This window comes from Nerophis ophidion, linkage group LG03, assembly GCF_033978795.1.
Source record: "Nerophis ophidion isolate RoL-2023_Sa linkage group LG03, RoL_Noph_v1.0, whole genome shotgun sequence".
NCBI lineage: Eukaryota > Metazoa > Chordata > Actinopteri > Syngnathiformes > Syngnathidae > Nerophis > Nerophis ophidion.
In genome coordinates, this window is record NC_084613.1 from 8,213,672 (window position 1) to 8,240,558 (window position 26,887).

Consider the following 26,887-nt stretch of genomic DNA (forward strand, 5'->3'; position numbering starts at 1 on the left):
TTGTTTACATTGTGACGCTGGTGAGCTACTGTATCTTCCATGTAGTGAAGCATGTTTAGATATTCCTCGTCCTACTTTACATTAGTTTTGGGATGATACCACACATTTAGGTATCGATCCGAACGCAAGTAGTAAAAGGATCATACATTGGTCATATTCAAAGTCCTCATGTGTCCAGGGACGTATTTACTGAGTTTATAAACATAATATAAATGTTTAAAGGAAGAAAAAAATGTGTAACAGTACAAATCAAATATAGTAGTATCGCATATATACACTTCTATACTTGGTATCATTACAGTGGATGTCAGGTGTAGATCCAACCATGGTGTTTGTTTACATTGTGACGCCGGTGAGCAATTGTTTAGACATTCCTCGACCTGCAGTGAAAATGGTACTTGTAAGAAACATACTTTATTTGTCGCCATGGAGACAAGGATTAGTCATTTAGAAGAAGCTAAAACACTCCCAACTGCTTTAATTGCTAGCCATGTCTCACAGCAGCTCTTCCTGAGGGTGTTTCAGTGTTATAACTTCACCTTTATCTTGACTTTTTAAGCCAAAATGCGTCCGTTCTCCCTTTTCTGTCTACAGACTGTGTCTGCTTGTAAGTACTCTGTGTGTTCGCACTGCCGAACATGCTCCTCTGCTCGTAAAACCAGCAAGGTGACGACATGACTTAACCGTTAAAAAAGGGGGGAGGGAACCGTTACTTTTTAGAGGTGGTATAACTATACTAGTACCAGGTATACCGAACAACCCTAACTCCCACAAGAACATAGGATAGACTTTTTTTTTATCCCACAATGATGACTTTTCCTACCTGTGGCAGCTCATAGACATAATCAGCATGTTGGCCCAGGCGTCTTTCAAGCTCTGAAGTGGCGAGCTAATGGCTTCCTGTCCTTCCACTCCGTTATGCTTGAGGACCTGCTCTCCCTTCCCCACCGTCATGTTGAGTTTCACCTCGCCTTCACCCTTCATCAGCAGGACATCCTAGCAGGAAAGAGGATAGTTACTAGGGATGCACCGATTAATCGGTAACCGAATATATTCGGCCGAATATGGCAAAAAAAAGCCACATTCGGCCTTCGGTGGAATGAGTTAAAAACAAGGCCGGATAGTGGCGTGTGACGCAATTTTTTGACGCGGCGACGCAATCAACCAACGTGCAGTGACGTTGGGATATGTTGTGTACCTGTATAAGTGTATGAGGTTACAAGCACACACTTAATTGAGATTTACTTAAGCCTTCTGTTTACATTATTAGCCTGTTGTGTAGGCTACCTGTATAAGTGTATGAGGTTACAAGCACACACTTAATTGAGATTTACTTAAGCCTTCTGTTTACATTATTAGCCTATCTACTGTGGCTAAGCAGACTTGTACCAAAAGGACAATAATTCATTTGTTTTGGGTTTATCCACGTTAATGCACTTTATTTTTTTTTGGAATGCATGTTTTGGATCCATTATGGATTGAACTTTCACAGTATCATGTTAGACCCGCTCGACATCCATTGCTTTCCTCCTCTCCAAGGTTCTCATAGTCATCATTGTCACCGACGTCCCACTGGGTGTGATTTTTCCTTGCCCTTATGTGGGCCTACCGAGGATGTCGTAGTGGTTTGTGCAGCCCTTTGAGACACTAGTGATTTAGGGCTATATAAGTAAACATTGATTGATTGATTGATTGATTGTTTGAAGGCCTAATATAAGTGAAAAACGTTGTGCTTTTTTTGAAAAGCAAAGGCTACTGGAACATTAAAAAAGTCAATATTCAATAAAAAAATGACTTTATTTGAAAAACATGTTTAAATATTTATTCTAGGCTATTTATGCAATATAAAAAAAATTGTGAAAAACTGCATTCATAATTCGGTATTCGGTTTAAATTTTATTCGGCTTCGGCCACAAATTTTCATTTCGGTGCATCCCTAATAGTTACTATAACAAATAACACATTACGCTTATTTCTGTCCACCTGGGGCCTCCTGTAACGAGCTTGCTTACACACAAGCCTATCCATATACAAACCCCGTTTCCATATGAGTTGGGAAATTGTGTTAAATGTAAATATAAATGAAATACAATCATTTGCAAATCCTTTTCAACCCATATTCAGTTGAATATGCTACAAAGACAACATATTTGATGTTCAAACTGATAAAAAAATTTTTTTGTTGCAAATAATCATTAACTTTAGAATTTGATGTTGGGAGAGGTGGCAATAAATACTGATAAAGTTGAGGAATGCTCATCAAACGCTTATTTGGAACATCCCACAGGTGTGCAGGCTACTTGGGATCAGGTGGGTGCCATGATTGGCTTTATTTTAACAAAAAATCTTAAGGTACATGAAACATATCTTTATTATTGCAATTTAGTCCTGAAAAAATAGTGAACGTATTAGACAACTTGTCTTTTAGTAGTAAGTAAACAAACACAAACTCCTAATTAGTCTGCTGATGTATGCAGTAATATATTGTGCCATTTATCTACCTATTATATTGTCAACATTATGAGGGACAAACTGTAAAAAAATATTATTGATCCGGGGCGGCATAGCTCGGTTGGTAGAGCGGCCGTGCCAGCAACTTGAGGGTTGCAGGTTCGATTCCCGCTTCCGCCATCCTAGTCACTGCCGTTGTGTCCTCGGGCAAGACACTTTACCCACCTGCTCCCAGTGCCACCCACACTGCTTTAAATGTAACTTAGATATTGGGTTTCACTATGTAAAGCGCTTTGAGTCACTAGAGAAAAGCGCTATATAAATATACTTCACTCACTCACACTTCACTTGTTTATTTACAGTTAATATCTGCTTATTTTCCATTTCAACATGTTCTATCTACACTTCTGTTAAAATGTAATAATCACTTATTCTTCTCTTCTTTGATACTTGACATTAGTTTTGGATGATACCACACATTTAGGTATCGATCCGATACCAAGTAGTTACAGGATCATATTCAAAGTCCTCATGTGTCCAGGGACGTATTTACTGACTTTCTAAAAATAATACTTAAAAAAAAAAGGAAAACAAGACTTATAGAATCCATCCATTTTCTGCCGCTTATTCCCTTACGGGGTCGCGGGGGGCGCTGGCGCCTATCTCAGCTACAATCGGGCGGAAGGCGGGGTACACCCTGGACAAGTCACCACCTCATCGCAGGGCCAACACAGATAGACAGACATCACTCACATTCACACACTAGGGACCATTTAGTGTTGAAAATCGAATATTTTACCAAAACAAATGTTATGTTTAGGGTTGTTTATGCTAAAAGGACATCTAAGAAAAAAATTATTATAATTTTTTTTTTTTTTAATCTGGACACAATTGTGGGAATCTCATGACTACTTTAGTGACCCGGATATAAGACAACCTCTTCTTTTTTAAAACCCCAAATATTTCTAAAACCAAACTAATCTTTTATTTTAATTCTTGTTGTCGTAGTTGGTGTTAAAACAAGACTTGACGACAAAAAAATATCGATATAATCAGAGTAGTATCGACTAGATACGCTATTGTACTTGGTATCATTACAGTGGATGTCAGGTGTAGATCCAACCATGGTGTTTGTTTACATTGTGACACCGGTGAACTATTGTTTCGATATTCCTCGACCTGCAGTGATAATGGTACTTGTAAGAAAGGTACTTTATTTGTCGCCATGGAGACAAGGATTAGTCATTTAGAAGTACCGTATTTTTAGCCGCACCTGCCGAAAATGCATTGTAAAGAAGGAAAAAAACATTAGACCAGTTGATCTGCCGGCTGGGGACATCTCTGCGCAGCTGATCCGCCTCCGCTTGGGATGGTTTCCTGCTGGCTCCGCTGTGAACGGGACTCTCGCTGCTGTGTTGGATCCGCTCTGGACTGGACTCTCGCGACTGTGTTGGATCCATTGTGGATTGAACTTTCACAGTATCATGTTAGACCCGCTCGACATCCATTGCTTTCCTCCTCTCCAAGGTTCTCATAATCATTATTGTCACCGATGTCCCACTGGGTGTGAGTTTTTCCTTGCCCTTATGTGGGCCTACCGAGGATGTCGTAGTGGTTTGTGCAGCCCTTTGAGACACTAGTGATTTAGGGCTATATAAGTAAACATTGATTGATTGATTGATAAGTCGCACTGGAGTATAAGTCTAATTTTTTAGGGAAATTTATTTGATAAAACCCAACAACAAGAATAGATATTTGAAAGGCAATTTAAAATAAATAAAGAATAGTGAACACCAGGCTGAATAAGTGTACGTTATATGAGGCATAAATAAGCAACTGAGAAGGTGCCTGGTATGTTAACGCAACATATTATGGTAAGAGTCATTCAAATAACTATAACATATAGAACATGCTATACCTTTACCAAACAATCTGTCACTCCTAATCGATAAATCCCATGAAATCTTATACGTCTAGTCTCTACGTGAATGAGCTAAATAATATTATTTGATATTTTACGGTAATGTGTTAATTTAACACATAAGTCACTCCTGAGTATAAGTCGCACCCCCGGCCAAACTATGAAAAAAACTGCGATTTATAGTCCTAAAAATACGGTAGCTAATACACTCCCAACTGCGGTAATTGCTAGCCATGTCTCAAAGCAGCTCTTCCTGAGGGTGTTTCAGTATTATAACTTCACCTTTATCTTGACTTTTTAAGCCAAAGTACGTCCATTCTCCCTTTTCTGTCTAGTCTGCTTATATAAGTACTCTGTGTGTGTGCTAGAAATGCGCGGTTTGCGGTCTCTCATCCGCGGAGTCCGCGGATAAACCGCGGGTCGGGCGGTCGACATGACGAAAAAATAGATTTTAAATAGATTTGGGCGGGTGGCGGTTGAACCATCCATCCATCCATCCATCCATCTTCTTCCGCTTATCCGAGGACGTGTCGCGGGGGCAGCAGCCTAAGCAGGGAAGCCCAGACTTCCCTCTCCCCAGCCACTTCGTCTAGCTCTTCCCGGGGGATCCCGAGGCGTTCCCAGGCCAGCCGGGAGACATAGTCTTCCCAACGTGTCCTGGGTCTTCCCCGTGGCCTCCTACCGGTTGGACGTGCCCTAAACACCTCCCTCGGGAGGCGTTCAGGTGGCATCCTGACCAGATGCCCGAACCACCTCATCTGGCTCCTCTCCATGTGGAGGAGCAGCGGCTTTACTTTGAGTCCCTCCCGGATGGCAGAGCTTCTCACCCTATCTCTAAGGGAGAGCGGAGGAAACTCATTTGGGCCGCTTGTACCCGTGATCTTATCCTTCCGGTCATGACCCAAAGCTCATGACCATAAGTGAGGGTGGGAACGTAGATCGACCGGTAAATTGAGAGCTTTGCCTTCCGGCTCAGCTCCTTCTTCACCACAACGGATCGGTACAACGTCCGCATTACTGAAGACGCCGCACCGATCCGCCTGTCGATCTCACGATCCACTCTTCCCCCACTCGTGAACAAGACTCCTAGGTACTTGAACTCCTCCACTTGGGGCAGGGTCTCCTCCCCTACCCGGAGATGGCACTCCACCCTTTTCCGGGAGAGAACCATGGACTCGGATTTGGAGGTGCTGATTCTCATTCCGGCCGCTTCACACTCGGCTGCAAACCGATCCAGTGAGCTGAACCAGCGGTTGAACCATCCGGAAATATTTGATATACATGGTCCTGGGATCGGTGTCCTTTGCTATTTAAAGAGCCATTTAAGACCTGTGTCATAAAGCAAAGTAGACATTAGGAGACGCTATTATTCTATTGAATGACTGCCGGCAGTCACCCAGATAATAAGTATCAGGGCGTGCTATGAAGCCTTTGGCTTTGTCGCCTTCTACAATATGTATGATCTGATTGTCAGTCCAGCATCATGTTGTGTGTGGCTTCAGAAGCGACACGCACACGACTGCAAGGCATACTGGGTGACACAGAGTACACTAATGGTTGTGATATAAACTATTTTAACACTCTTACTAATATGCGCCACGCTGTGAAGCCACACAATACAAGATTGACAAACAGGTTTCGGCAGAACATCCTCCGAGTAACAGAACATAAACGCAACACAACACATACCCAGAATCCTTTGTATTCATGAAATTCCTGACTATTTTATACACCCCGCTAGCAGCAAACCCCCCCATGCGTCAATAAGGTGGGCGGAGTTGGGGGTGCGGGGGTGTAAAATATATTCAGGATTTGTCACGGATACAAAGGATTATGGGTATTTGTTGTGTTGCGTTTATGTTGTGTTACTGTGAGGATGTTCTCCCGAAATGTGTTTGTCAATCTTGTATTGTGTGGCTTCACAGCGTGGCGCATATTAGTAGGTGTTGAAGTTGTATATATCACAACCATCAGTGTACTCTGTATCACCCAGTATGCCTTTCAATCTTGTACGTGTGATTGCGGAAGCTGCACACAATATGTTGCTGGACCAACAATCGGTTCGTACATGTTGTTGAAGCTGTCAAAGGCAATGGCTTCACAGCATGCCCATATTCTTGTCATCAGGATGAACGCTATTGGATAGTCGCAAGAACAATTGTCTTCATTACTCTGTGAAACAGGTGTAAGTAGCTCTGTGAGTGGTAAAGGCGGTCGACCTCTGATATATTTCAGCGGGCGGGTACGGTCCTGATAAAATGTTGGTTCGGGTGGACGGCGGGTGGATGACGACTTTGGTGATGCGGATGCGGATGATATAATTGCCTATCCGCGCATCTCTAGTGTGTGCGCTGCCGAACATGCTCCTCTGCTCGTAAAACCAGCAATGCCTGGGAACCAGTGCTTTTCAAACAGAATATAGTACTGTTTTTGATTCATTAGTACTGCGATACTATACCAGTACCTCTGTGAGTGGTAAAGGCGGTCGACCTCTGATATATTTCAGCGGGCGGTTGGCGGGCGGGTACGGTCCTGATAAAATGTCAGTTCGGGTGGACGGCGGGTGGATGACGACTTTGGTGATGCGGATGCGGATGATATAATTGCCTATCCGCGCATCTCTAGTGTGTGCGCTGCCGAACATGCTCCTCTGCTCGTAAAACCAGCAATGCCTGGGAACCAGTACTTTTCAAACAGAGTATAGTACTGTTTTTGATTCATTACTACCGCGATACTATACTAGTACCTCTGTGAGTGGTAAAGGCGGTCGACCTCTGATATATTTCAGCGGGCGGTTGGTGGGCGGGTACGGTCCTGATAAAATGTTAGTTTGGGTGGATGACGACTTTGGTGATGCGGATGATATATTTGCCTATCCGCGCATCTCTAGTGTGTGCGCTGCCGAACATGCTCCTCTGCTCGTAAAACCAGCAATGCCTGGGAACCAGTACTTTTCAAACAGAGTATAGTACTGTTTTTGATTCATTAGTACCGCGATACTATACCAGTACCTCTGTGAGTGGTAAAGGCGGTCGACCTCTGATATATTTCAGCGGGCGGTTGGTGGGCGGGTACGGTCCTGATAAAATGTTAGTTCGGGTGGACGGCGGGTGGATGACGACTTTGGTGATGCGGATGCGGATGATATAATTGCCTATCCGCGCATCTCTTGTGTGTGCGCTGCCGAACATGCTCCTCTGCTCGTAAAACCAGCAATGCCTGGGAACCAGTGCTTTTCAAACAGAGTATAGTACTGTTTTTGATTCATTAGTACCGCGATCCTATACCAGTACCTCTGTGAGTGGTAAAGGCGGTCGACCTCTGATATATTTCAGCGGGCGGTTGGCGGGCGGTTGGCGGGCGGGTACGGTCCTGATAAAATGTTAGTTCGGGTGGACGGCGGGTGGATGACGACTTTGGTGATGCGGATGCGGATGATATAATTGCCTATCAGCGCATTCCTAGTGTGTGCGCTGCCGAACATGCTCCTCTGCTCGTAAAACCAGCAATGCCTGGGAACCAGTGCTTTTCAAACAGAGTATAGTACTGTTTTTGATTCATTAGTACCGCGATCCTATACCAGTACCTCTGTGAGTGGTAAAGGCGGTCGACCTCTGATATATTTCAGCGGGCGGTTGGCGGGCGGTTGGCGGGCGGGTACGGTCCTGATAAAATGTTAGTTCGGGTGGACGGCGGGTGGATGACGACTTTGGTGATGCGGATGCGGATGATATAATTGCCTATCCGCGCATCTCTAGTGTGTGCGCTGCCGAACATGCTCCTCTGCTCGTAAAACCAGCAATGCCTGGGAACCAGTGCTTTTCAAACAGACTATAGTACTGTTTTTGATTCATTAGTACCGCGATACTATACCAGTACCGGTATACCGTACAACCCAGATATTGTCCTCCACTGACCTGTACAAGAACAAGTCTTTTCTCTAGAGTCTCCTTGTTCCCCAGCGTGCTGTTGAGCGAAGCCAGACGCTCCTGGACCCCATTCAGCCAGGTCCAGGTGGCCTGCAGAGTCTCCTGGAAGGCCTGCTGCTCCTGCAAAGAGAGCTGGCAGCAGCGCAGCCTCTCCCGGACACGCCTCAGCAGGGTGTGGTACTGCGACTGCAGCTGAGCGGTGACTCGGGTCTCGCTGCCGTCCCCTCGCCCGCCCTCGTTGAGCCCCCGGGCCTCCTGGCACAAACGCTCGAACAAATCTCTGCACGGGAGGGAGGTGGAATGTGTTTGCGTGAACTCCGAGGGCGGTGGATGGTGCATTAGTGCAACTCGCCACCTTTCTTTGAGGACTTCCTGCTGATATTCCTCGACTTGCTCCAGCAAAGCCTTCTCAGAACAACGTTGTTTGGCTTCCAGTAGATCTGTCGTCATCCTCTTTTCCATGTGCTCCAGCCACCAGCGGAGCTTCTTAAGGCGGCCCTCAAACCTGCGGGGGAAAATGTGTTGAAATGTTTGCGGGACGGAGGGTGAAGATGTCGCCTCACCCTTTCATGAGGGACGCACTGTCCTCCAGGATCTGCTGGTTCTGCCTGCACTGCTCCACAAAGCTGTCCCAGTCCTGCTGGATGGAGGACATGTGCTGCTGGACCTGGCCAGCGTTGGCCTTGGGAAGATGGAGCAGCAGTTTCTCTCCTTCCTCGCAGACCTGCGTGAGGCGCAGCTCGCCTTCCTCCATGCGCCCCGTCGCCCCCTGGAAAACCAAAAGTACCTTGTCGCTATGTTTTTCTTTAATTGCTACGTTTGCAAAACCCCAAAAGCAGTGAAGTCGGCACGTATTTTTCAGACTATAAGTCGCACCTGCCGAAAATGCATAATAGAGAAGGAAAAAAAACATATACAAGTCGCACTGGAGTATAAGTCGCATTTTTGGGGGAAATTTATTTGATAAAACCCAACACCAAGAATAGACATTTGAAAGGCAATTTAAAATAAAGAATAGTGAACAACAGGCTGAATAAGTGTACGTTATATGAGGCATAAATAACCAACTGAGAAGGTGCCTGGTATGTTAACCTAACATATTATGGTAAGAGTCATTCAAATAACTATAACATATAGAACATGCTATACCTTTACCAAACAATCTGTCACTCCTAATCGATAAATCCCATGAAATCTTCATCCTCGATGTCGCTTCTAAACAACTCTGCCAACTCCAAAGGTATGCGCCGCTTCCTCTTGTCGTTTTCTGCTGCATTTTTCACTACGTCCAGCTTGTAATCTGCAGTACATAATTTCCTTTTTGGTGCCATTTTTGTTCAGCCCTTCCCAGTTTTTATAAGTTACCGCCAACGATGAAATGATCCATTTTAATAGCTACAGCAATAGCATATAGCAGGTGTCGGGAACCTTTTTGGCTGAGAGAGCCAAAAAGCCAAATATTTTAAAATATATTTCCGTAAGAGCCATATAATATTTTTTGTAACACTGAACACAACTAAACATGTGCATTTTTAAGTAAGACCAACATTTCTAGAGTATAATAGGTCTCTTATTCTTTGTAATAACATGGTTATTCTGAAGCTAACTGTGGAGGGGGCGTGGCCTGCGGGCCTGCAGCGACAGGTGATTAGATAACAAGGCCCACCTGGGCCTTGTTATCTAATCACCTGTCGCTCTGTTATAAGCAGCAGCCAGGAGGAGAGACTTTATTGGGGCTGGAAATACTATTGCTGGAAAGCAACTGAGAGACTTATTAAAAAACAAAACAATATTGTAACCCTAAAACAGGCTCTCATGTCGGTGCTTGGGGGTCTGAAGAACCCCCAGGAGGGCAAGCCCCACACTAACCAATAATAAACAAATAACTTCTTACCATTAACGCAACTTCTTGAACAGGTGCGGTAGAAAACGGATAGATGGATTAAAAATGCATGAGAATGTTTTATATTTTGAACATTATTTTTAACACTGTGATTACAAGTGGAATCATTCATTATTTATCGTGTTAAGCAACATCAGTTCAGATTTATCAGAGAGCCAGATGCAGTCATCAAAAGAGCCACATCTGGCTCTAGAGCCATAGGTTCCCTACCCCTGGCATATAGCATATAGCAGTTAGCATCCCATGACCCACAATGCACTTCTGCCATGACCCTCCTCCGCCTAATTCTTATTGGTTGACGTGTGTGGGACGATTGCTGACATTTTCTTCGTCTCTTCCGCGAATTAGATAGATAATATTATTTGATATTTTACGGTAATGTGTTAATAATTTCACCCATAAGTCGCTCATGTCAGGGTTATTTGTTGTTGAACCCCATGATGCAGAGATGGAGGCAGGCATTAGATAAGAAGACATGATTTAATTAAAACTAAACAAGAACAAACAAAAAGCACGCACGTGGGCGGAATAACCAACTAAGGGAGCTAGCATTGGGAGCTCGAAAAACAAAAAGGAACTCTAGCATGGAAGCTAGTGGATGGCAAACAGAAAAACTGGAAATAACTATTGCTAACAAAAACAGCTTACCGCTACGACGACCAGGACAAAGTGTAGCATGACATGTAGGGGCTGTAACAAAATGACACGACAGGTAGCACGACAAGAGTGACATGTGGCAACGACAATGCAATACAATACAATGATCCAGCACTGACTGGAGGAACAAAGCAGGTGAAATAGGAGCTGGCTGATTGACATCAGGTGTGACCAGATGCCAATCAGCCGCAGCTGAGTGAAGACAGGACACAGGGAGACCAACAGGAAGCTGAAACAAAATAAGAGCACTAGACAGGAACTACTAAACACAGAGGAAACAGACAAATGCAGAGGAAAACTAAAACATTGACAAACTGTCAGGGGGAAGCCTGACAGCTCCGGAGTATAAGTCGCACCTGCCGAAAATGCATGATAAAGTAGGAAAAAAAAAACATATATAAGTCGCACTGGAATATAAGTCGCATTTTTGGGGGAAATTTATTTGATAAAACCCAACACCAAGAATAGACATTTGAAAGACAAATAAATAAAGAATAGTGAACAACAGACTGAATAAGTGTACGTTATATGAGGCATAAATAACCAACTGAGAAGGTGCCTGGTATGTTAACCTAACATATTATGGTAAGAGTCATTCAAATAACTATAACATATAGAACATGCTATACCTTTCCCAAACAATCTGTCACTCCTAATCGATAAATCCCATGAAATCTTATACGTCTAGTCTCTTACGCGAATGAGATAAATAATATTCTTTGATATTTTACGGTAATGTGTTAATAATTTCACACATAAGTCACTCCTGAGTATAAGTCGCACCCCCGGCCAAACTATGAAAAAAACTGCGACTTATAGTCTGAAAAATACGGTAAATGGTCAATAAAAAGAGATTATAATGATTTGCAAATCTTTTTCAACTTATATTCAATTGAATAGACTGCAAAGACAAGATATTTCATGTTCACACTGAGAAACAAAATTTGTTTTTTGCAAAATATCAACAACTTTGAATTAATGGCAGCAACACATTGCAAAAAAGTGGTCACAGGGGCATTTTTTACCAGTGTGTTACATGGCCTTTCCTTTTAACAACACTCAGTAAAGGTTTAGGAACTGAGGAGACACATTTTTGAAGTGGAATTATTTCCCAATCTTGCTTGATGTACATCGTAAGTTGTTCAACAGTCTCCTGCCTCATATTTTATGTTTCATTTTGCACTACACATTTTCAATGTGAGACAGGTCTGGACTACAGGCAGGCCAGTCTACTACCCGCACTCTTTTAGTATGAAGCCACGCTGTTGCAACACATGACTTGGCATTGTCTTGCTGAAATAAGCAGGGGCGTCCTTGAAAAACACGTTGCTTGGATTGCAACATATGTTGCTCCAAAAGTTGTATGTACCTTTCAGCATTAATGGTGCCTTCACAGATGTGTAAGTTACCCATGCCTTGGGCACTAATACACCCCCATACCATCACACATGCTGGCTATTATACTTTGCGCCTAGAAGTGTCCGGATGGTTCTTTTCCACTTTGGTCCAGAGGACACAACGTCCACAGTTTCCAAAAACAATTGGAAATGTGGACTCGTCAGACCACAGAACACTTGTCCAATTGGCATCAGTCCATCTTAGATGAGCTCGGGTCCAGCGAAGCCGGCGGCGTTTCTGGGTGTTGTTGATGAATTGCTTTGGCTTTGCATAGTAGAGTTTTAACTTGCACTTACAGATGTAGCGACCAACTGTAGTTACTGACACTGGTTTTCTGAAGTGTTCCTGAGCCCATGTGGTGATATCCTTTACACACCGATGTCGCTTTTTGATGCAGTACTGCCTGAGGGATTGAAAGTCACGAGCATTGCCGCTTTCGTGGAGTGATTTCTCCAGATTCTCTGAACCTTTTGAAGATATTACGGACCGTAGATGGTGAAATCCCTAAATTCCTTGCAATAGCTGGTTGAGAAATGTTGTTCTTAAACAATTTGCTCAGACATTTGTTGACAAAGTGGTGAACCTCGCCCCGTCCTTGTTTCTGAATGACTGAGCATTTCATGGAATCTGCTTTTATAGCCAATCATGGCACCCACCTGTTCTAAATTAGCCTGTTCACCTGTTGGATGTTCTAAATAAGTGTTTGATGAGCATTCCTCAACTTTCTCAGTCTTTTTTGCCAGTTGTGCCAGCTTTTTTGAAACATGTTGCAGGCATCAAATTCGAAATGAGCTAATATTTGCAAAAAATAATAACGTTTTTCAGTGTGAACATGAAATATCTTGTCTTTGCAGTCTATTCAATTGAATATAAGTTGAAAAGGATTTGCAAATCATTGTAATCTCTTTTTATTTTATTTACCATTTACACAACGTGACAACTTCACTGCTTTTTGGTTTTGTAGTTTGAGGAGAGGCTTTACATTTAGTTTCTGTAACTTGCGCTCGACAATGTGGGTGTCTCCAGACCGGTCGGAGCATTCCTTCACAATCTCCCTCTGTTCTACAAGCCAGCGATGGAACTCCTGAACAAGATCTGTGGACCAAAGAAAGAGGTTTTACCTTGAAATAGAAGAGTTGAAGATTTCCTGGGAGACTTTTCCTCACCATTGAACTGCTGCTGGAGACCGTTCTGCAGTGAGGCCAGAGTCCTGGACGAGACCTGGTTTACAGACTCGTAGGTCTTGATGAGCTCGGTGAGTGCGGAACCCAAGCGGGAAAGCTCCTCCGAAGGGTATTTCCTACACAGGCTGTTGAGGCTTTCTCTCGTGGAGTCGATACTTCCTTGCTGGCTTTGCAGCTCTTTCTGTAGCTCCTAAAAGCAGACAAAGAAAACATCACCAAAACATACACCTGTGAAACCTATTTGCACCTTCAAGGATGTGAGCATCCTTTGGGGAAAAAAGGGAACATTTATATCAGCACAAAGTGCTGCCACGCACACCCCAAAAAATGTTTTTGTTGAAAATCAAGACAACATGTCCTACAATTGGGTGCATTTCTAGACTATATTTTACCTTGTATTTATGTTATTCACATGTGAATAATGCTGTATAATAGACTGTATTTATGTTATTCACATGTGAATAATGCTGTATAATACACTGTATTTATATTATTCACATGTGAATAATGCTGTATAATAGACTGTATTTATGTTATTCACATGTGAATAAGGCTGTATAATACACTGTATTTATATTATTCACATGTGAATAATGCTGTATAATACACAGTATTTATGTTATTCACATGTGAATAATGCTGTATAATAGACTGTATTTATATTATTCACATGTGAATAATGCTGTATAGTAGACGGTATTTATGTTATTCACATGTGAATAATGCTGTATAATACACTGTATTTATATTATTCACATGTGAATAATGCGGTATAATTGACTGAATTTATATTATTCTCATGTAAAAAATACCCAAGTGTTTATTGTCTATGGGGAGACAACTGTGGTGCTGAATTTCCCCCAGGAATCAATAAAGTACTTTCTATTCTATTCTATCCTTTAGATTTATTCTCATCTAGCAACCTCTTTTGGCTGTCTTTTTGACACTCACATCTCCCATGTCATGTAACATATCAGTTTTACTAAATCATTTACTAACATTATTAGCATTGAACATTCTATAAGATGCATGCAAAGAAATCAGAAAACGTTTCCCACTTGGCAAATCTACCCTGTAGCCACGCCCCCTTGGGTAATATACAGTACAGGACAAAATACCAATCCGTTTTCTTTATTTTCATGACTATTTACATTGTAGATTGTCACATCCAAACTATGAATGAACACATGTGGAGTTATGCACTTCACAAAAAAAGGTGAAATAACTGAAAACATGTTTTTATATCCTAGTTTCTTCAAAATAGCCGCCCTTTGCTCTGATTACTGCTTCGCACAGTCTTGGCATTCTCTCCATGAGCTTCAAGCACACCTGTGAAGTGAAAACCATTTCACCTCTTGAAGCTCATGGAGAGAATGCCAAGAGTGTGCAAAGCAGTAACCTACTGATTTCAGGGCGGACACTCTAGAAGCGGCCCTCTGGGGCCAAACACAACTGCGATGTGGCACTCGGTGAAAACCACTTTGACTTGACACCTCTGCTCTAGAACTATAAGCGTTTCCATCTAACAGTGTTGGGATGGCAATCATCCACATATCTAGCAGCAAAGTGGTCAGTCATCAACATTGTGGCTTGGAGAGTGAACGGAGGCAACTACAAGAAAGCCAGCTAAATGGTTACCTAACTAACTTGATCGACTTGAAGTGAAAGTGGAAGTGATATTTCAACACCAAAATAAATGTATAAAACGCGGATTTTCGGGGAAAATTCACATTTCCGCACCTTCACTCTGCAGATGTCCTCGGGATCCGAACCCACCGGAGACGACACCAAGGAGTCCTCCATACCCTTGAGCCAAGCTGACATCTGCGAAATATAGTCTTCCAGAAGTTTCTTCTGAGAGCTGAAGTCCACCAGGTTTCTCATGGCTTGCTCGTGCAGCTTCTGAACGGACTCCATCTTCTTCCTTAGGTCGTTCTCAAGCATCTGTGGTGGGTCAAAGCAGGGTGAGTGGGTCTCGCTTGTTGATGTTTTTCACACCAGAATGTACAAAAGCCAAAAGCAGTGAAATTGGCACGTTGTGTAAATGGTAAATGAAAACAAAATACAATTATTTCCAAATCCCTTTCATCTTATATTCAATTGAATGGACTGCAAAGACAAGATATTTAACGTTCGAACTGGCATACTTATTAACATACTGTTATTTTTTGCAAATATTTTAGCTCATTTGGAATTTGATGCCTGCAACATGTTTCAAAAAAGCTGGCACAAGTGACAAACAATAAGGATGGGATTTATCAACAACACCCAGGAACGCCGCCGGCTTCGCTGGGCCCGAGCTCATCTAAGATGGACTGGTGCCAAGTGGAATAGTGTTCTGTGGTCTGACGAGTCCACATTTCAAATAGTTTTTGGAATCTGTGGCAACGTGTCCTCCAGACCAAAGAAGAAAAGAACCATCCGGACTGTTATAGGCCCAAAAGTATAATAGCCAGCATGTGTGATGGTATGGGGGTGTACTAGTGGCCAAGGCATGGGTAACTTACACATCTGTGAAGGCACCATTAATGCTGAAAGGTACATACAGCTTTTGGAGAAACATATGTTGCCATCCAAGCAACGTCTTTTTCATAGACGCCCCTGCTTATTTCAGCAAAGCCACGTTTTACAACAGCGTGTCTTCATAGAAAAGAGTGCGGGTACTAAACTGGCCTGCCTGTAGTCCAGACCTGTCTCCCATTGAAAATGTGTGGTGTATTAGGAAGCCTAAAATACCACAACAGAGACCCCAAACTGTTGAACAACTTAAGACGTACATCTCGCAAGAATGGGGAAATAATTCCACTTCAAAAATGTGTCTCCTCAGTTCCCAAACATGTACTGAGTGTTGTTCAAAGGAAAGGCCATGTAACACACTGGTAAAAATGCCCCTGTGACAACTTTTGTGATGTGTTGCTGCCATTAAATTCTAAGTTGATGATTTTTTGCAAAAAAGAAATGTTTCTCAATGTGAACATGAAATATCTTGTGTTTGCAGACTAATCAGTTGAATATAAGTTGAAAAGGATTTGCAAATGATTGTATTCTGTTTGTTACACTGCAAAAACTGAAGTCTACGTGTCATGTCTGAGATCATGTTTTGTTTAAGATATGTCCTGTTTGGTTTTTGGACTCTTTTTAGTTCCTGTTTTTCAATCCCTCGTCTTGTTTCCATGGTTACCCATTAGTTTCACCTGTCATGTCACACACCTGATTCGTTTTGACTCACGCACCTGGTCCCTCACCACAGTATTATTTAAGCCACAGTTGCCAGGTAGTCAGCCTGGCGACATCACCCTCGATCACCCTCTACCACCCCCTAAGCATCCTTGCTCTATGCTTACATGAAATGCTCAGTCATTCACCAATAAGGATGGGATTTATCAACAACACCCAGGAACGCCGCCGGCTTCGCTGGGCCCGAGCTCGTCTAAGATGGACTGATGCAAAGTGGAAAAGTGTTCCGTGGTCTGACGAGTCCACATTTCAAATTGTTTTTGGAATCTGTGGCAAGCCCATATCTCATTCAAAGTAAGTTTTTTGTTATTCATGCCGTAGTGCTAGTTTTTGTTTTCATAGTCATGTTTTTATGAGCGCTTTTCGTTTGTTCCTTTCTTTGAATAAAATTAATATGGCATTACCTTCACGTCGTGTCCGGTCCAATCGCTTTGCACCTCGGGAAAACAATCCATACCCAAATCCTCAGCCGTGACTCTAAGTAAGCTTAGATATCTCAAATAAGGCTAATATTTGCTTGTTTTTTTGTCTGATAAGATCATTCTTCTAACTAAGCAGATTGTATGTTAGAGTGTTTTACTTGTTTTAAGGGCTTTGTTCCTAAATGATCTCAGGAAGATAGCTTGTAGCTGATATTTTATGACCTATATTGAGTAAAACATGCTTGAAACTCAAATATCAAGTGTTGCAAAGCTGTATCATCAACACTCACTACTTTTTTCAAGTAATAATTTCTTATTTCAAGCATGAAAAACAAAATCATGATGCCGAGCGCATATCATTATGTGAAGATAATGGCACTAGCATTTACTTCATTAAAGAGTATTTTCAACATATTGAGCAAAAAGATCTCAATTTTTATTCTACCAAGAAAAGTGCACTTGTTATTAGTGAGAATATACTTATTTTAAGGTAGTTTTTGGTTCATTGGGGTTAGGTCATTTGATTTGTTAGGGAAAGTCTTGACAAGCTGAATTTTCTTGTTCTATAGGTGGATCATTTTGCTTAGTTCAAATAAAATACCTCTCATTTTTGTATTTTTAATGTCCCTTTGGGACAAACGACCCTATTGAATCCCTAAGGTTTTATTATTATTATTTATTATTATACCGCCGCCTCTTTGAGCTGTAATTTGACCCCCTTAACATGCTTCAAAACTCCCCAAATTTGACACACACATCAGGACTGGCGAAAATTTGGATCTAATCAAAAAAATAACCCCCAAAACTCTAAATTGGCTCTAGCGCCCCCCTAGGAAGAAAACACAGACAAAACTGTATGTAACTTCCAGTAGGAATGTCGTAGAAACATGAAACAAAAAACACTACGTAGGTCTCAGTTAGCCCTATATTTCATCCACTGACCGCCCAAAACTAAAATCAACAAGAAGTTTGCTATTCCCACTTCAATACAACAACTGCATTATATTCACCATGCATTAGAGCAGGGGTAGGGAACCTATGGCTGTAGAGCCAGATGTGGCTCTTTTAATGACTGCATCTGGCTCTCGGATAAATCTTAGCTTAACACGATAAGTAATGAATAATTCCACTGGTAATCACAGTGTCAAAAATAACGTTCAAAATATAAAACATTTTCATGCATTTTCATCCATCCATCCGGTTTCTACCGCACCTGTTCAAGAAGTCGCATTAATGGTAAGAAGTATTTTATTTATTTTTGGTTAGCCTCAGAATAACAGTGTTATTAAAAGTGACAAGACTTATTATACTCTAACAATGTTGGTCTTTCGTAAAAATGCACGCATTTAGTTGTATTCAGTGTTAAAAAAGAGAAGGGAATTATAATTTAAGAGGAGAACTACTTTTTAAGATCCAATATTGTAGAACAACGCAGAAACGAATGAGTATAACAATAGCAGGGGTTAAAATATGGAACTGTTTAAAGGATGAAAAAAACACAGCACCAACATAGACCAGTTTAAAAAGCTTTTTAAATCATTTATCATTAGTAAATATAAGAAAGAAGAGCAAACATTGTTTTAGAAAGACAATAATATATAATATGTATATAAATACAATTTATGATTTCATAATTATACATATAGGTTATATTAAAATGTATATATTACCACTTTATATGGAATTTAAATGAATTGTGTATATATAATATATATATATACATATGTGTGTGTATATATATATATAAGTGTACAAATGTATATGTTTGATTTAAATGTTAAACTGTGTATATGAGACGTGTGCTACATATATGTTGCTTATATATTGTTTAAAAAAAAAAAAAGTAATATAAGTGAAGCATGTTTTAGATATTTTGAACCTTGTTCTTGTTGTGATGGGGTAGGTTTATATAAGCGTTGCTTCAACCTACACCCTTTCGGCTCAATCATTGCACAAATGAGTGTTTTTTTTGTTTTTGTTTTCTTTTCTTGTTGTTGTTCTTTGTTTTATGTGAAGATTGCCGAAATAAAATACATTGATTGAAAAAAAAATTATTATATGGCTCTCACGGAAATTCTTTTAAAAATATTTGGCTTGTATGGCTCTGTCAGCCAAAAATGGCGGCACCAAGGCGTCCTTATAAAATGCCCAAGCCACTTTACAACTGTTATTACTATGAGAATGATGTATAACACGTGTATACAACTTTTTCTCTGTGTAATAATCCATCCATCCATCTTCTAACACTCATCTGGGCTTGGGTTGCAGGGGCAGCAGCAGCTTTAGTTTTTTCTTGTTTTCGAACACTGACTTTTTGCAGTGTGCAATTTACACAACGTGCCAACTTCACTGCTTGTGTGTTTTGTAAAATACCTGCAGTTTAGGAGGGGTCTCCAGACTTTCAGTGTTCTTCTTCAGCTCTGAGATTTTGCCCAGCAGGTTTTCAAGCCTAACCTCCTTCTCACCTATTTGAGCCTGTTGATGTGAAGCATCAGTTTGGTTAGCAGTGTTGGAATCGACCCAGGTAATCCTAAAATTCCTAGCATGTGGGAGGATTGGGTGAATACCTGCAGCTCAGAAAGCCTCACGGAGACCTTCTGACTGTCGTTGAAGTTGTTCAGACTCTCGTTCAGTTCCGACACGCAGCTGCCGGTCCAGCCATCGATGTCATCAGCAATTTGTCGCACGTCCTCCCACAACTTTAGACTCTGGTTGAGGTGATGGAGGTTGTCGTCCAGCTTCTCAGTCACCTGAGTGACAGCATCAAGCATTACTGGACATTTTCAATGTACTTTTTCCCCAACGCTGGCTTTGTTGACATACATCCAGCCAATGGTCCACAACCGTCTCCATGTCCTTTTTCACTGTTTGTGAGTCGCACTCCGGCACCTTCTTCAGTTCCATCACCAGCTGTTTTCCTTTCAAGGAAAACTGGTCCAGCTCATGCTTCTTGTTGGCCATCTCGGTCTTCACAGCTTCATGCTAGAAATGGAGCATTGAGTGGGTCTTTGTAATCGGTGGTCATTGCGTTCGATATGATCAGACCTTGCTTAGTGATCTCTTGGTTTCCTCGTGGTCCTTCAAAGCAGAACTGATATCCACGAGGTGTTCGGTGCTTTCCCTCACGCTGCCGATGGAGGTTTTAAGCATTTGGTACTCCCGCATGAGCTCGGCTAGAACGTTGCACTGCTTTTGTCTGTGGAGTGAAGAGAGAAGAAGATGCGAACCTGGTTATATGCAACAATGTGCAACTGAGGTCAATTATACCGTGTACCATTTTCTCATATGATTGTGAGCTGGCATGTATTTGTATCTGGTCACAGAATCCTTCAGAGAGTAATCCTATTAAGGAAATATATACCCTTAGAGAGCTTCGGGCTTAGAGGTCCATCACAAGCTCTCTAGAGAGCTGTGGCTTTTGTTCTCAGGAAGTTGGACTCTTAAAAAATAGCAACAGGAGGAAGTGCAAAGACATGAGCAACCTTTGGTAGGAAGCCCTCACAAGTAGGAGTAGATAGGGGTCCGAGTTCAACCGACTCAAACCGATCAGGAGAAATAGATTGCATTTGCCTTGGACAGGCTACTATTAGGATCAGCAATTTTACATGGTGATTTCAACACCTCCAAATCGGGCAATGAAAACTACAACTGAGATGGATGTCACAATCAAACAGCTGGTGTGTACTAAGTACAGACACTTACTGTACAAACATTCAGCTTCATGGAAAAAGCTACTTCCAACGTACCATTGATTCAAGATTTTTCATTACTTTGCGAACATAACAAAATAATCACTGAGGCTCTCAATTAAAGGAAACATAAGTCTTGGAAGTAAGATAAGTAAGTAAATAAATTGTATTAGTGAATTAGTGAATTATATTTATATAGCGCTTTTCTCTAGTGACTCAAAGCGCTTTACATAGTGAAACCCAATATCTAAGTTACATTTAAACCAGTGTGGATGGCACTGGGAGCAGGTGGGTAAAGTGTCTTGCCCAAGGACACAACGGCATTGACTAGGATGGCGGAAGCGGGAATCGAACCTGCAACCCTCAAGTTGCTGACACGGCCGCTCTACCAACCGAGCTAAACCGCCTGTATGAAGCGCTTTTCACAGATAAAATCACAAAGCGCTGTATAAAACATAGGTAAAGTAAAACAACAATTCCATTAAAACAACGTCATGGGGCAACGTCATAAAAAGGATACAAAGGTGATTAAAAATGATAGTTAAAAGGTGCATTAACTAAAAGCTTTACTAAAAAGAGAACTTTTTAAATGGTTCTTAAAAGTTGCAACACAGTCAATATCACAAAAGGACTGGTGAAAATTGTTACAGAATCTGGGAGCCATAGCCTGGAATGCCAGGTCTCCACAGGTTTTCGAACGAGTTTTGGGGATCTTTAGCCTGAATATAGGAGAATGGGTCCTGAGGAGAAATGGCATAGCAGATCAGTGCTGTACCAAGGAGCCCGACCATGCAACGCACGGAATGTCAGGACTAAAATCTTAAACTCAATGCGGAATTTAAGTGGAAGCCGATGAAAACTGGATAGAATTGGGGTGATATGGGCTGTTCTGGGTGCACCTGTCAAAATTCTGGCAGCCGCATTTTGTACCGTCTGAAATCTCTTTAGCGTTGACTTGTTGAAGAGAGTGAAACAAGAAATTAATCAGCTCCAAGGCTAGAGTTAAAAAGAGTGGAGGCCTTCGTGTAAAAGGTATTTAAGGACACTGGTCTGAGAGGACATCAGAAGAGAAACCAGGTCCATACTCTTTCTCCTGGAAGCTGCAGTTCCAGTCTAAAGCTCGCTGAAACAAATTAAGCTTTTTGTTCGACGATTCCTCGCTGGCGTCTTCTTGGCTCATCACCCATCACACGACCAACAAAGACAGCGCTGCAGCGAGTACGCTGTTAGTGTCGGCACCTTCATGTTGCCAGACCTAAGCCGACTGAGTAAACACACCTTAGACAAATGAACAAACTGCTTTGAGAAATATTTTTTTTGACCAGTGATTCTCAAACTGTGCCGTGTGGGGTCTATTAAGACCAGGGGTGTCTGTGAGGTCGATAGTGGAGGGTATGTCAGTCCATCACTAACCAGGCATTAAAAAATAGACCTAAAAATTACCGATCATCAATCTTCACCAAGACGAGGTCTTGTGAGATGACGCTGGCTGCTGCCAGATCATTATTAAGAAAAAATGACCGACAGAAAGGCGACAAACAATTTTTATTTCAACAGACTCTCGCGCCGTACCTGCCGTCAGAACTCTAAAGACCGACTACACAGTTCCGGTCTTCACAATAAAAGCGCTGCTTCATCCTGCCTGCGCTAACAAAATAAGAGTCTCGGAAAGCTGGCGTGCACTAGCTGACAAGCTAGGGAGTTTGCCGCCAATATATTTCTTGCAAAGTGTATAAAAGGAGTATGGAAGCTGGACAAAAAATATGGCAAAAAGCAATCACTTTCATGTGGTATTGGACCGAAAGGAGGACTGTTTTTCTCCTCCATTTGGAAATGTGGACGTTATCATCACTACTGTCTGATTCCAATCAATGCATGTCATCACAATCAGGTCATACACCAATTTATATTCATGTCTTCTTGAAAAAAAGGAATGTTAAACATGCTTGTATTATTATTAAACACCTTTAATTTGTTGACAACCTCTCTTTCATAAATAAATAAATAAAAATTATACATATGAATGAGGTACCACATTTTAGGGACTATAAGTCGCAGTTTTTTTCATAGTTTGGCCGGGGGTGGAATAAATACTCCGGAGCGACTTATGTGTGAAAATATTAACACATTACCGTAAAATATCAAATAATATTATTTATATCATTCGCGGAAGAGACGAAGAAAATGTCAGCAAACGTCACACACCCGTCAACCAATAAGAATTTGGCGGGGGAAGGTCATGACAGAAGTGCATTGTGGGTCATGGAATGCTAACTGCTATATGCTATATGCTACTGACGTAGCTATTAAAATGGATCATTTCATCGTTGGCGGTAACTTATAAAAACTGAGAAGGGCTGAACAGAAATGGCACCGAAAAGGAAATCATGTACTGCAGATTACAAGCTGGACGTAGTGAAATATGCAGCAGAAAAGGACAAGAGGAAGCGGCGCATACCTTTGGAGTTGGCAGAGTTGTTTAGAAGCGACATTGAGGAAGAAGATTTCATGAGATTTATCGATTAGGAGTGACAGATTGTTTGGTAAAGGTATAGCATGTTCTATAAGTTATAGTTATTTGAATGACTCTTACCATAATATGATAGGTTAACATACCAGGCACCTTCTCAGTTGGTTATTTATGCCTCATATAACGTACACTTATTCAGTCTGTTGTTCACTATTCTTTATTTATTTTAAATTGCCTTTCAAATGTCTATTCTTGGTGTTGGGTTTTATCAAATAAATTTCCCCCCAAAATGCGACTTTTACTCCAGTGCGACTTATAAGTTTTTTTCCTACTTTGTTATATATACCGTATTTTCCGCGCTATAAGCCGCACTTAAAAACCAAAAATTTTCTCAAAAGATGACAGTGCGGCTTATAACCCGGTGCGCCTTATATATGTATTAATATGAATATTTATTTTCATAGAGTTTAGGTAAACAGCCGCCATCTTTTTTCCCCGTAGAAGAGGAAGCGCTTCTTCTTCTACGGTAAGCAACCGCCAAGGTAAGCGCCCGCCCACCTGGAAAGAGGAAGCGCTTCTTCTTCTACGGTACGCAACCGCCAAGGTAAGCACCCGCCCCCGTAGAAGAAGAAGCGCGCGGCTAATCCGATTCATTTAATTTGTGTGTTTCTGTAAAGACGACCACAAAATGGCTCCTACTAAAAGACACGCGTACAACGCAGAATTCAAACTCAAGGCAATAAGTCACGCAGAAGAACACGGAAATAGAGCAGCAGCAAGAGAAATGAACATAAATGAATCAATGGTGCTTAGGTGGAGGAAGCAACAAGATGACCTGCGCCAAGTAAAGAAGACAACACAGAGTTTGGGGGAACAAAGCAAGATGACAACAGTTGGAGGACAAACTCGAGCAGAGAGCAGCAATCAGAAGTGTCAGTACCATCACTATTCCAATGAAGGCAACAGCGCCAGCAAGCGAACTTCACTTGGATGATTTTAAAGGTGGTGCTTCTTGGTGTTTCCGGTTCATGAAAAGACGCAATCTCTCCATCCGCACACGGACTACTATTTCACAGCAACTGCCAAAAGACTTTCAAGAAAAGCTGGCTACTTTCCACGCATATTGTAAAAACAAGATAGCTGAAAAAAGATCCGGCCAGGAAGGCAGGATTCATGGAACTGCCGGACAACAACACAGCACTGACTCTGATGACTTCGACGAGACGGAACCCGCCATTTTGGATGCCGTATTCGCCCATTTTTTAAATTCAGACACCGAAGAAGAAAAATTCGAGGGATTTATGGATGAGGAATAACTTCTGAAGGTGAGCTTTAAATGTTTATTTTGTGTGCTGTGACATCAACGTTAGAGCAAAGTTGAGTTATTGATGTTGCTATTGCTCTGCAATATTTTGAGTGTTACTATTGTTGTGATTGCACATTCGCACACTGGTTTGTATTATTAAAGTTTGACTGACCTATCTGACTGTTTTTTTGACATTCCCTTTAGCGCAGCGGGGGCGCGGCTTATGACCCGGTGCGGCTTATAGGTTTACAAAGTTTTTAAATATGCCATTCATTGAAGGTGCGGCTTATAACACGGGGCGGCTTATAGCACGGAAAATACGGTATATATATATATATATATATATATATATATATATATATATATATATATATATATATATATATATATATATATATATATATATAACTTTATTATATATATATATATATATATATAACTGCTCCCACAGTGGAGTGTTTTAAGTCTCGTATTAAGACCCATTTTTATTCTCCGGTTTTTAACACTACGTGAGTTGTGTGGTCCTCCGTTACAATCTGTGTTTTAAAATTTGGATTTTTCTATTTACTGTTTTAATTGGTTTCACCCTTAAAATCGTTTTTAATCATATTTATTTTCTATTGCTTTTATATTGGTTTTATATGCATTTATTTATTATTATTTATTATATTTTTTTTATTCAGTCATTGGTGGAACTCAGGATAGTATGTGAATGTTGTTTTTAATATTGTTGTGCAGCACTTTGGAAACATTTGGTTGTTTAAATGTGCTATATAAATAAAGTGGATTGGATTGGATATATGTTTTTTTTCCTTCTTTATTATGCATTTTCGGCCGGTGCGACGTATACTCCGGAGCGATTTATAATCCGAAAAATATGGTAAATCCCCTCCACTTGGTCTATTGAAAAGTAGCTGTGTGGACACCCCCTGATATAGAAGTACACCAAAGAATGACTTAAGTAAATATAATTTAAATTGTGTGTAATTTTGCAGTGGCCAAAACATGACATATACTTGTTAAATACAACCTCTGCCTTGTTCTATAGAATATTTAGGCTTACTAGCCAACTGCATTTTAATGAAGGTCATTGTGGTGGTACTTCCATGTGCATTCTAAGGTGGTCATTTGTGAAAAAAAGTTTAAAACCACTGTTCTAGTCCAGTGGTTCTCAAATGGGGGTACGAGTACCCCTGGGGGTACTTGAAGGTATGCCAGGGGTACCTGAGATTTTTTAAAAATATTCTAAAAATAGCAACAATTCAGAAATCCTTTATAAATATATTTATTGAATAATACTTCAACAAAATATGAATGTAAGTTCATAAACGGTGAAAAAAAATGCAACAATGCAGTATTCAGTGTTGACAGCTAGATTTTTTGTGGACATGTTCCATGAATATTGATGTTAAAGATTTATTTTTTTGTGAAGAAATGTTTAGAATTAAGTTGATGAATCCTGATGGATCTCTATACAAATCCCTAAAGAGTGCACTTTAAGTTGATGATTACTTCTAAGTGTAGAAATCTTTATTCATAATTGAATCACTTCTTTACTTTTCAACACATTTTTTTTGTTATTTTTATCTTTTTTCAAAATAGTTCAATAAAAAACACTACAAATGAGCAATATTTTGCACTGTTATACAATTTAATAAATCAGAAACTGATGACATAGTGCTGTATTTTACTTCTTTATCTCTTTTTTTCCACCAAAAATGCTTTGCTCTGATTAGGGGGTACTTAAATTAAAAAAATGTTCACAGGGGGGTACACCACTAAAAAAAGGTTGAGATGTGCTTAACTTTACGAGTCATTTAAAAGGAACTTGAAGCCTTGTCGATATGCTCGAACGCCCTTTGTTCAAAATTGCCCTATTCTGTTTGTGTTTGGTAGCCTGGAGATTGCTGGGATAGGCTTCAGCATACCTGTGACCCTAATGAAGATATGGAAAGTGGATGGATGCAAACATATTGCTATGGTACCTTTCTGTAATAAGCTTCCTGGTGTCCTCCCAGGTGTTGTCCAGCAGGCTGATTTCTCTCAGCGCCTCCCCGGCTAACTCTGCATCTCTCTGGGCCAGCTGGTTGGCTTTGTCCCTCAGCCACTGCGCCTCATGCTGGTGCGACTCCAGCTCGTCCTCCAGCTGATTGAAGAAGCGCAGCCTGACAGAGGAGAAAATAATGCTATTTGTAGTCCTAACGTCATTTCTTAATAATGGTAATAATGGACTCAGACTTGAACTATAACAGCCACATTAAGTCAATAACATCAGCAGCTTTTTACCACCTAAAAACATTGCCGACATCAGAGGAATAAT

The 26,887-nt window shown here is 41.1% G+C and overlaps 1 protein-coding gene across 3 annotated transcripts in view; it reads right to left on the reverse strand.

The window, feature by feature from the left end:
* The window catches only part of syne1b (spectrin repeat containing, nuclear envelope 1b), a 346,051-nt gene that overhangs the window by 220,395 nt on the left and 98,769 nt on the right, over positions 1 to 26,887 (reverse strand). For all 3 annotated transcript variants that reach the window (XM_061894156.1, XM_061894155.1, XM_061894154.1), the window contains exons 40-51: positions 26,553 to 26,732; positions 20,148 to 20,298; positions 19,926 to 20,084; positions 19,670 to 19,852; positions 19,476 to 19,577; positions 15,184 to 15,387; positions 13,426 to 13,633; positions 13,242 to 13,354; positions 8,865 to 9,070; positions 8,657 to 8,806; positions 8,290 to 8,581; positions 824 to 996 (exon numbers count right to left, since the gene is read on the reverse strand). In XM_061894156.1, the coding sequence (XP_061750140.1) occupies positions 824 to 996; positions 8,290 to 8,581; positions 8,657 to 8,806; positions 8,865 to 9,070; positions 13,242 to 13,354; positions 13,426 to 13,633; positions 15,184 to 15,387; positions 19,476 to 19,577; positions 19,670 to 19,852; positions 19,926 to 20,084; positions 20,148 to 20,298; positions 26,553 to 26,732 (2,121 nt within the window). The remainder of the gene's footprint in view (positions 1 to 823; positions 997 to 8,289; positions 8,582 to 8,656; positions 8,807 to 8,864; positions 9,071 to 13,241; positions 13,355 to 13,425; positions 13,634 to 15,183; positions 15,388 to 19,475; positions 19,578 to 19,669; positions 19,853 to 19,925; positions 20,085 to 20,147; positions 20,299 to 26,552; positions 26,733 to 26,887) is intronic.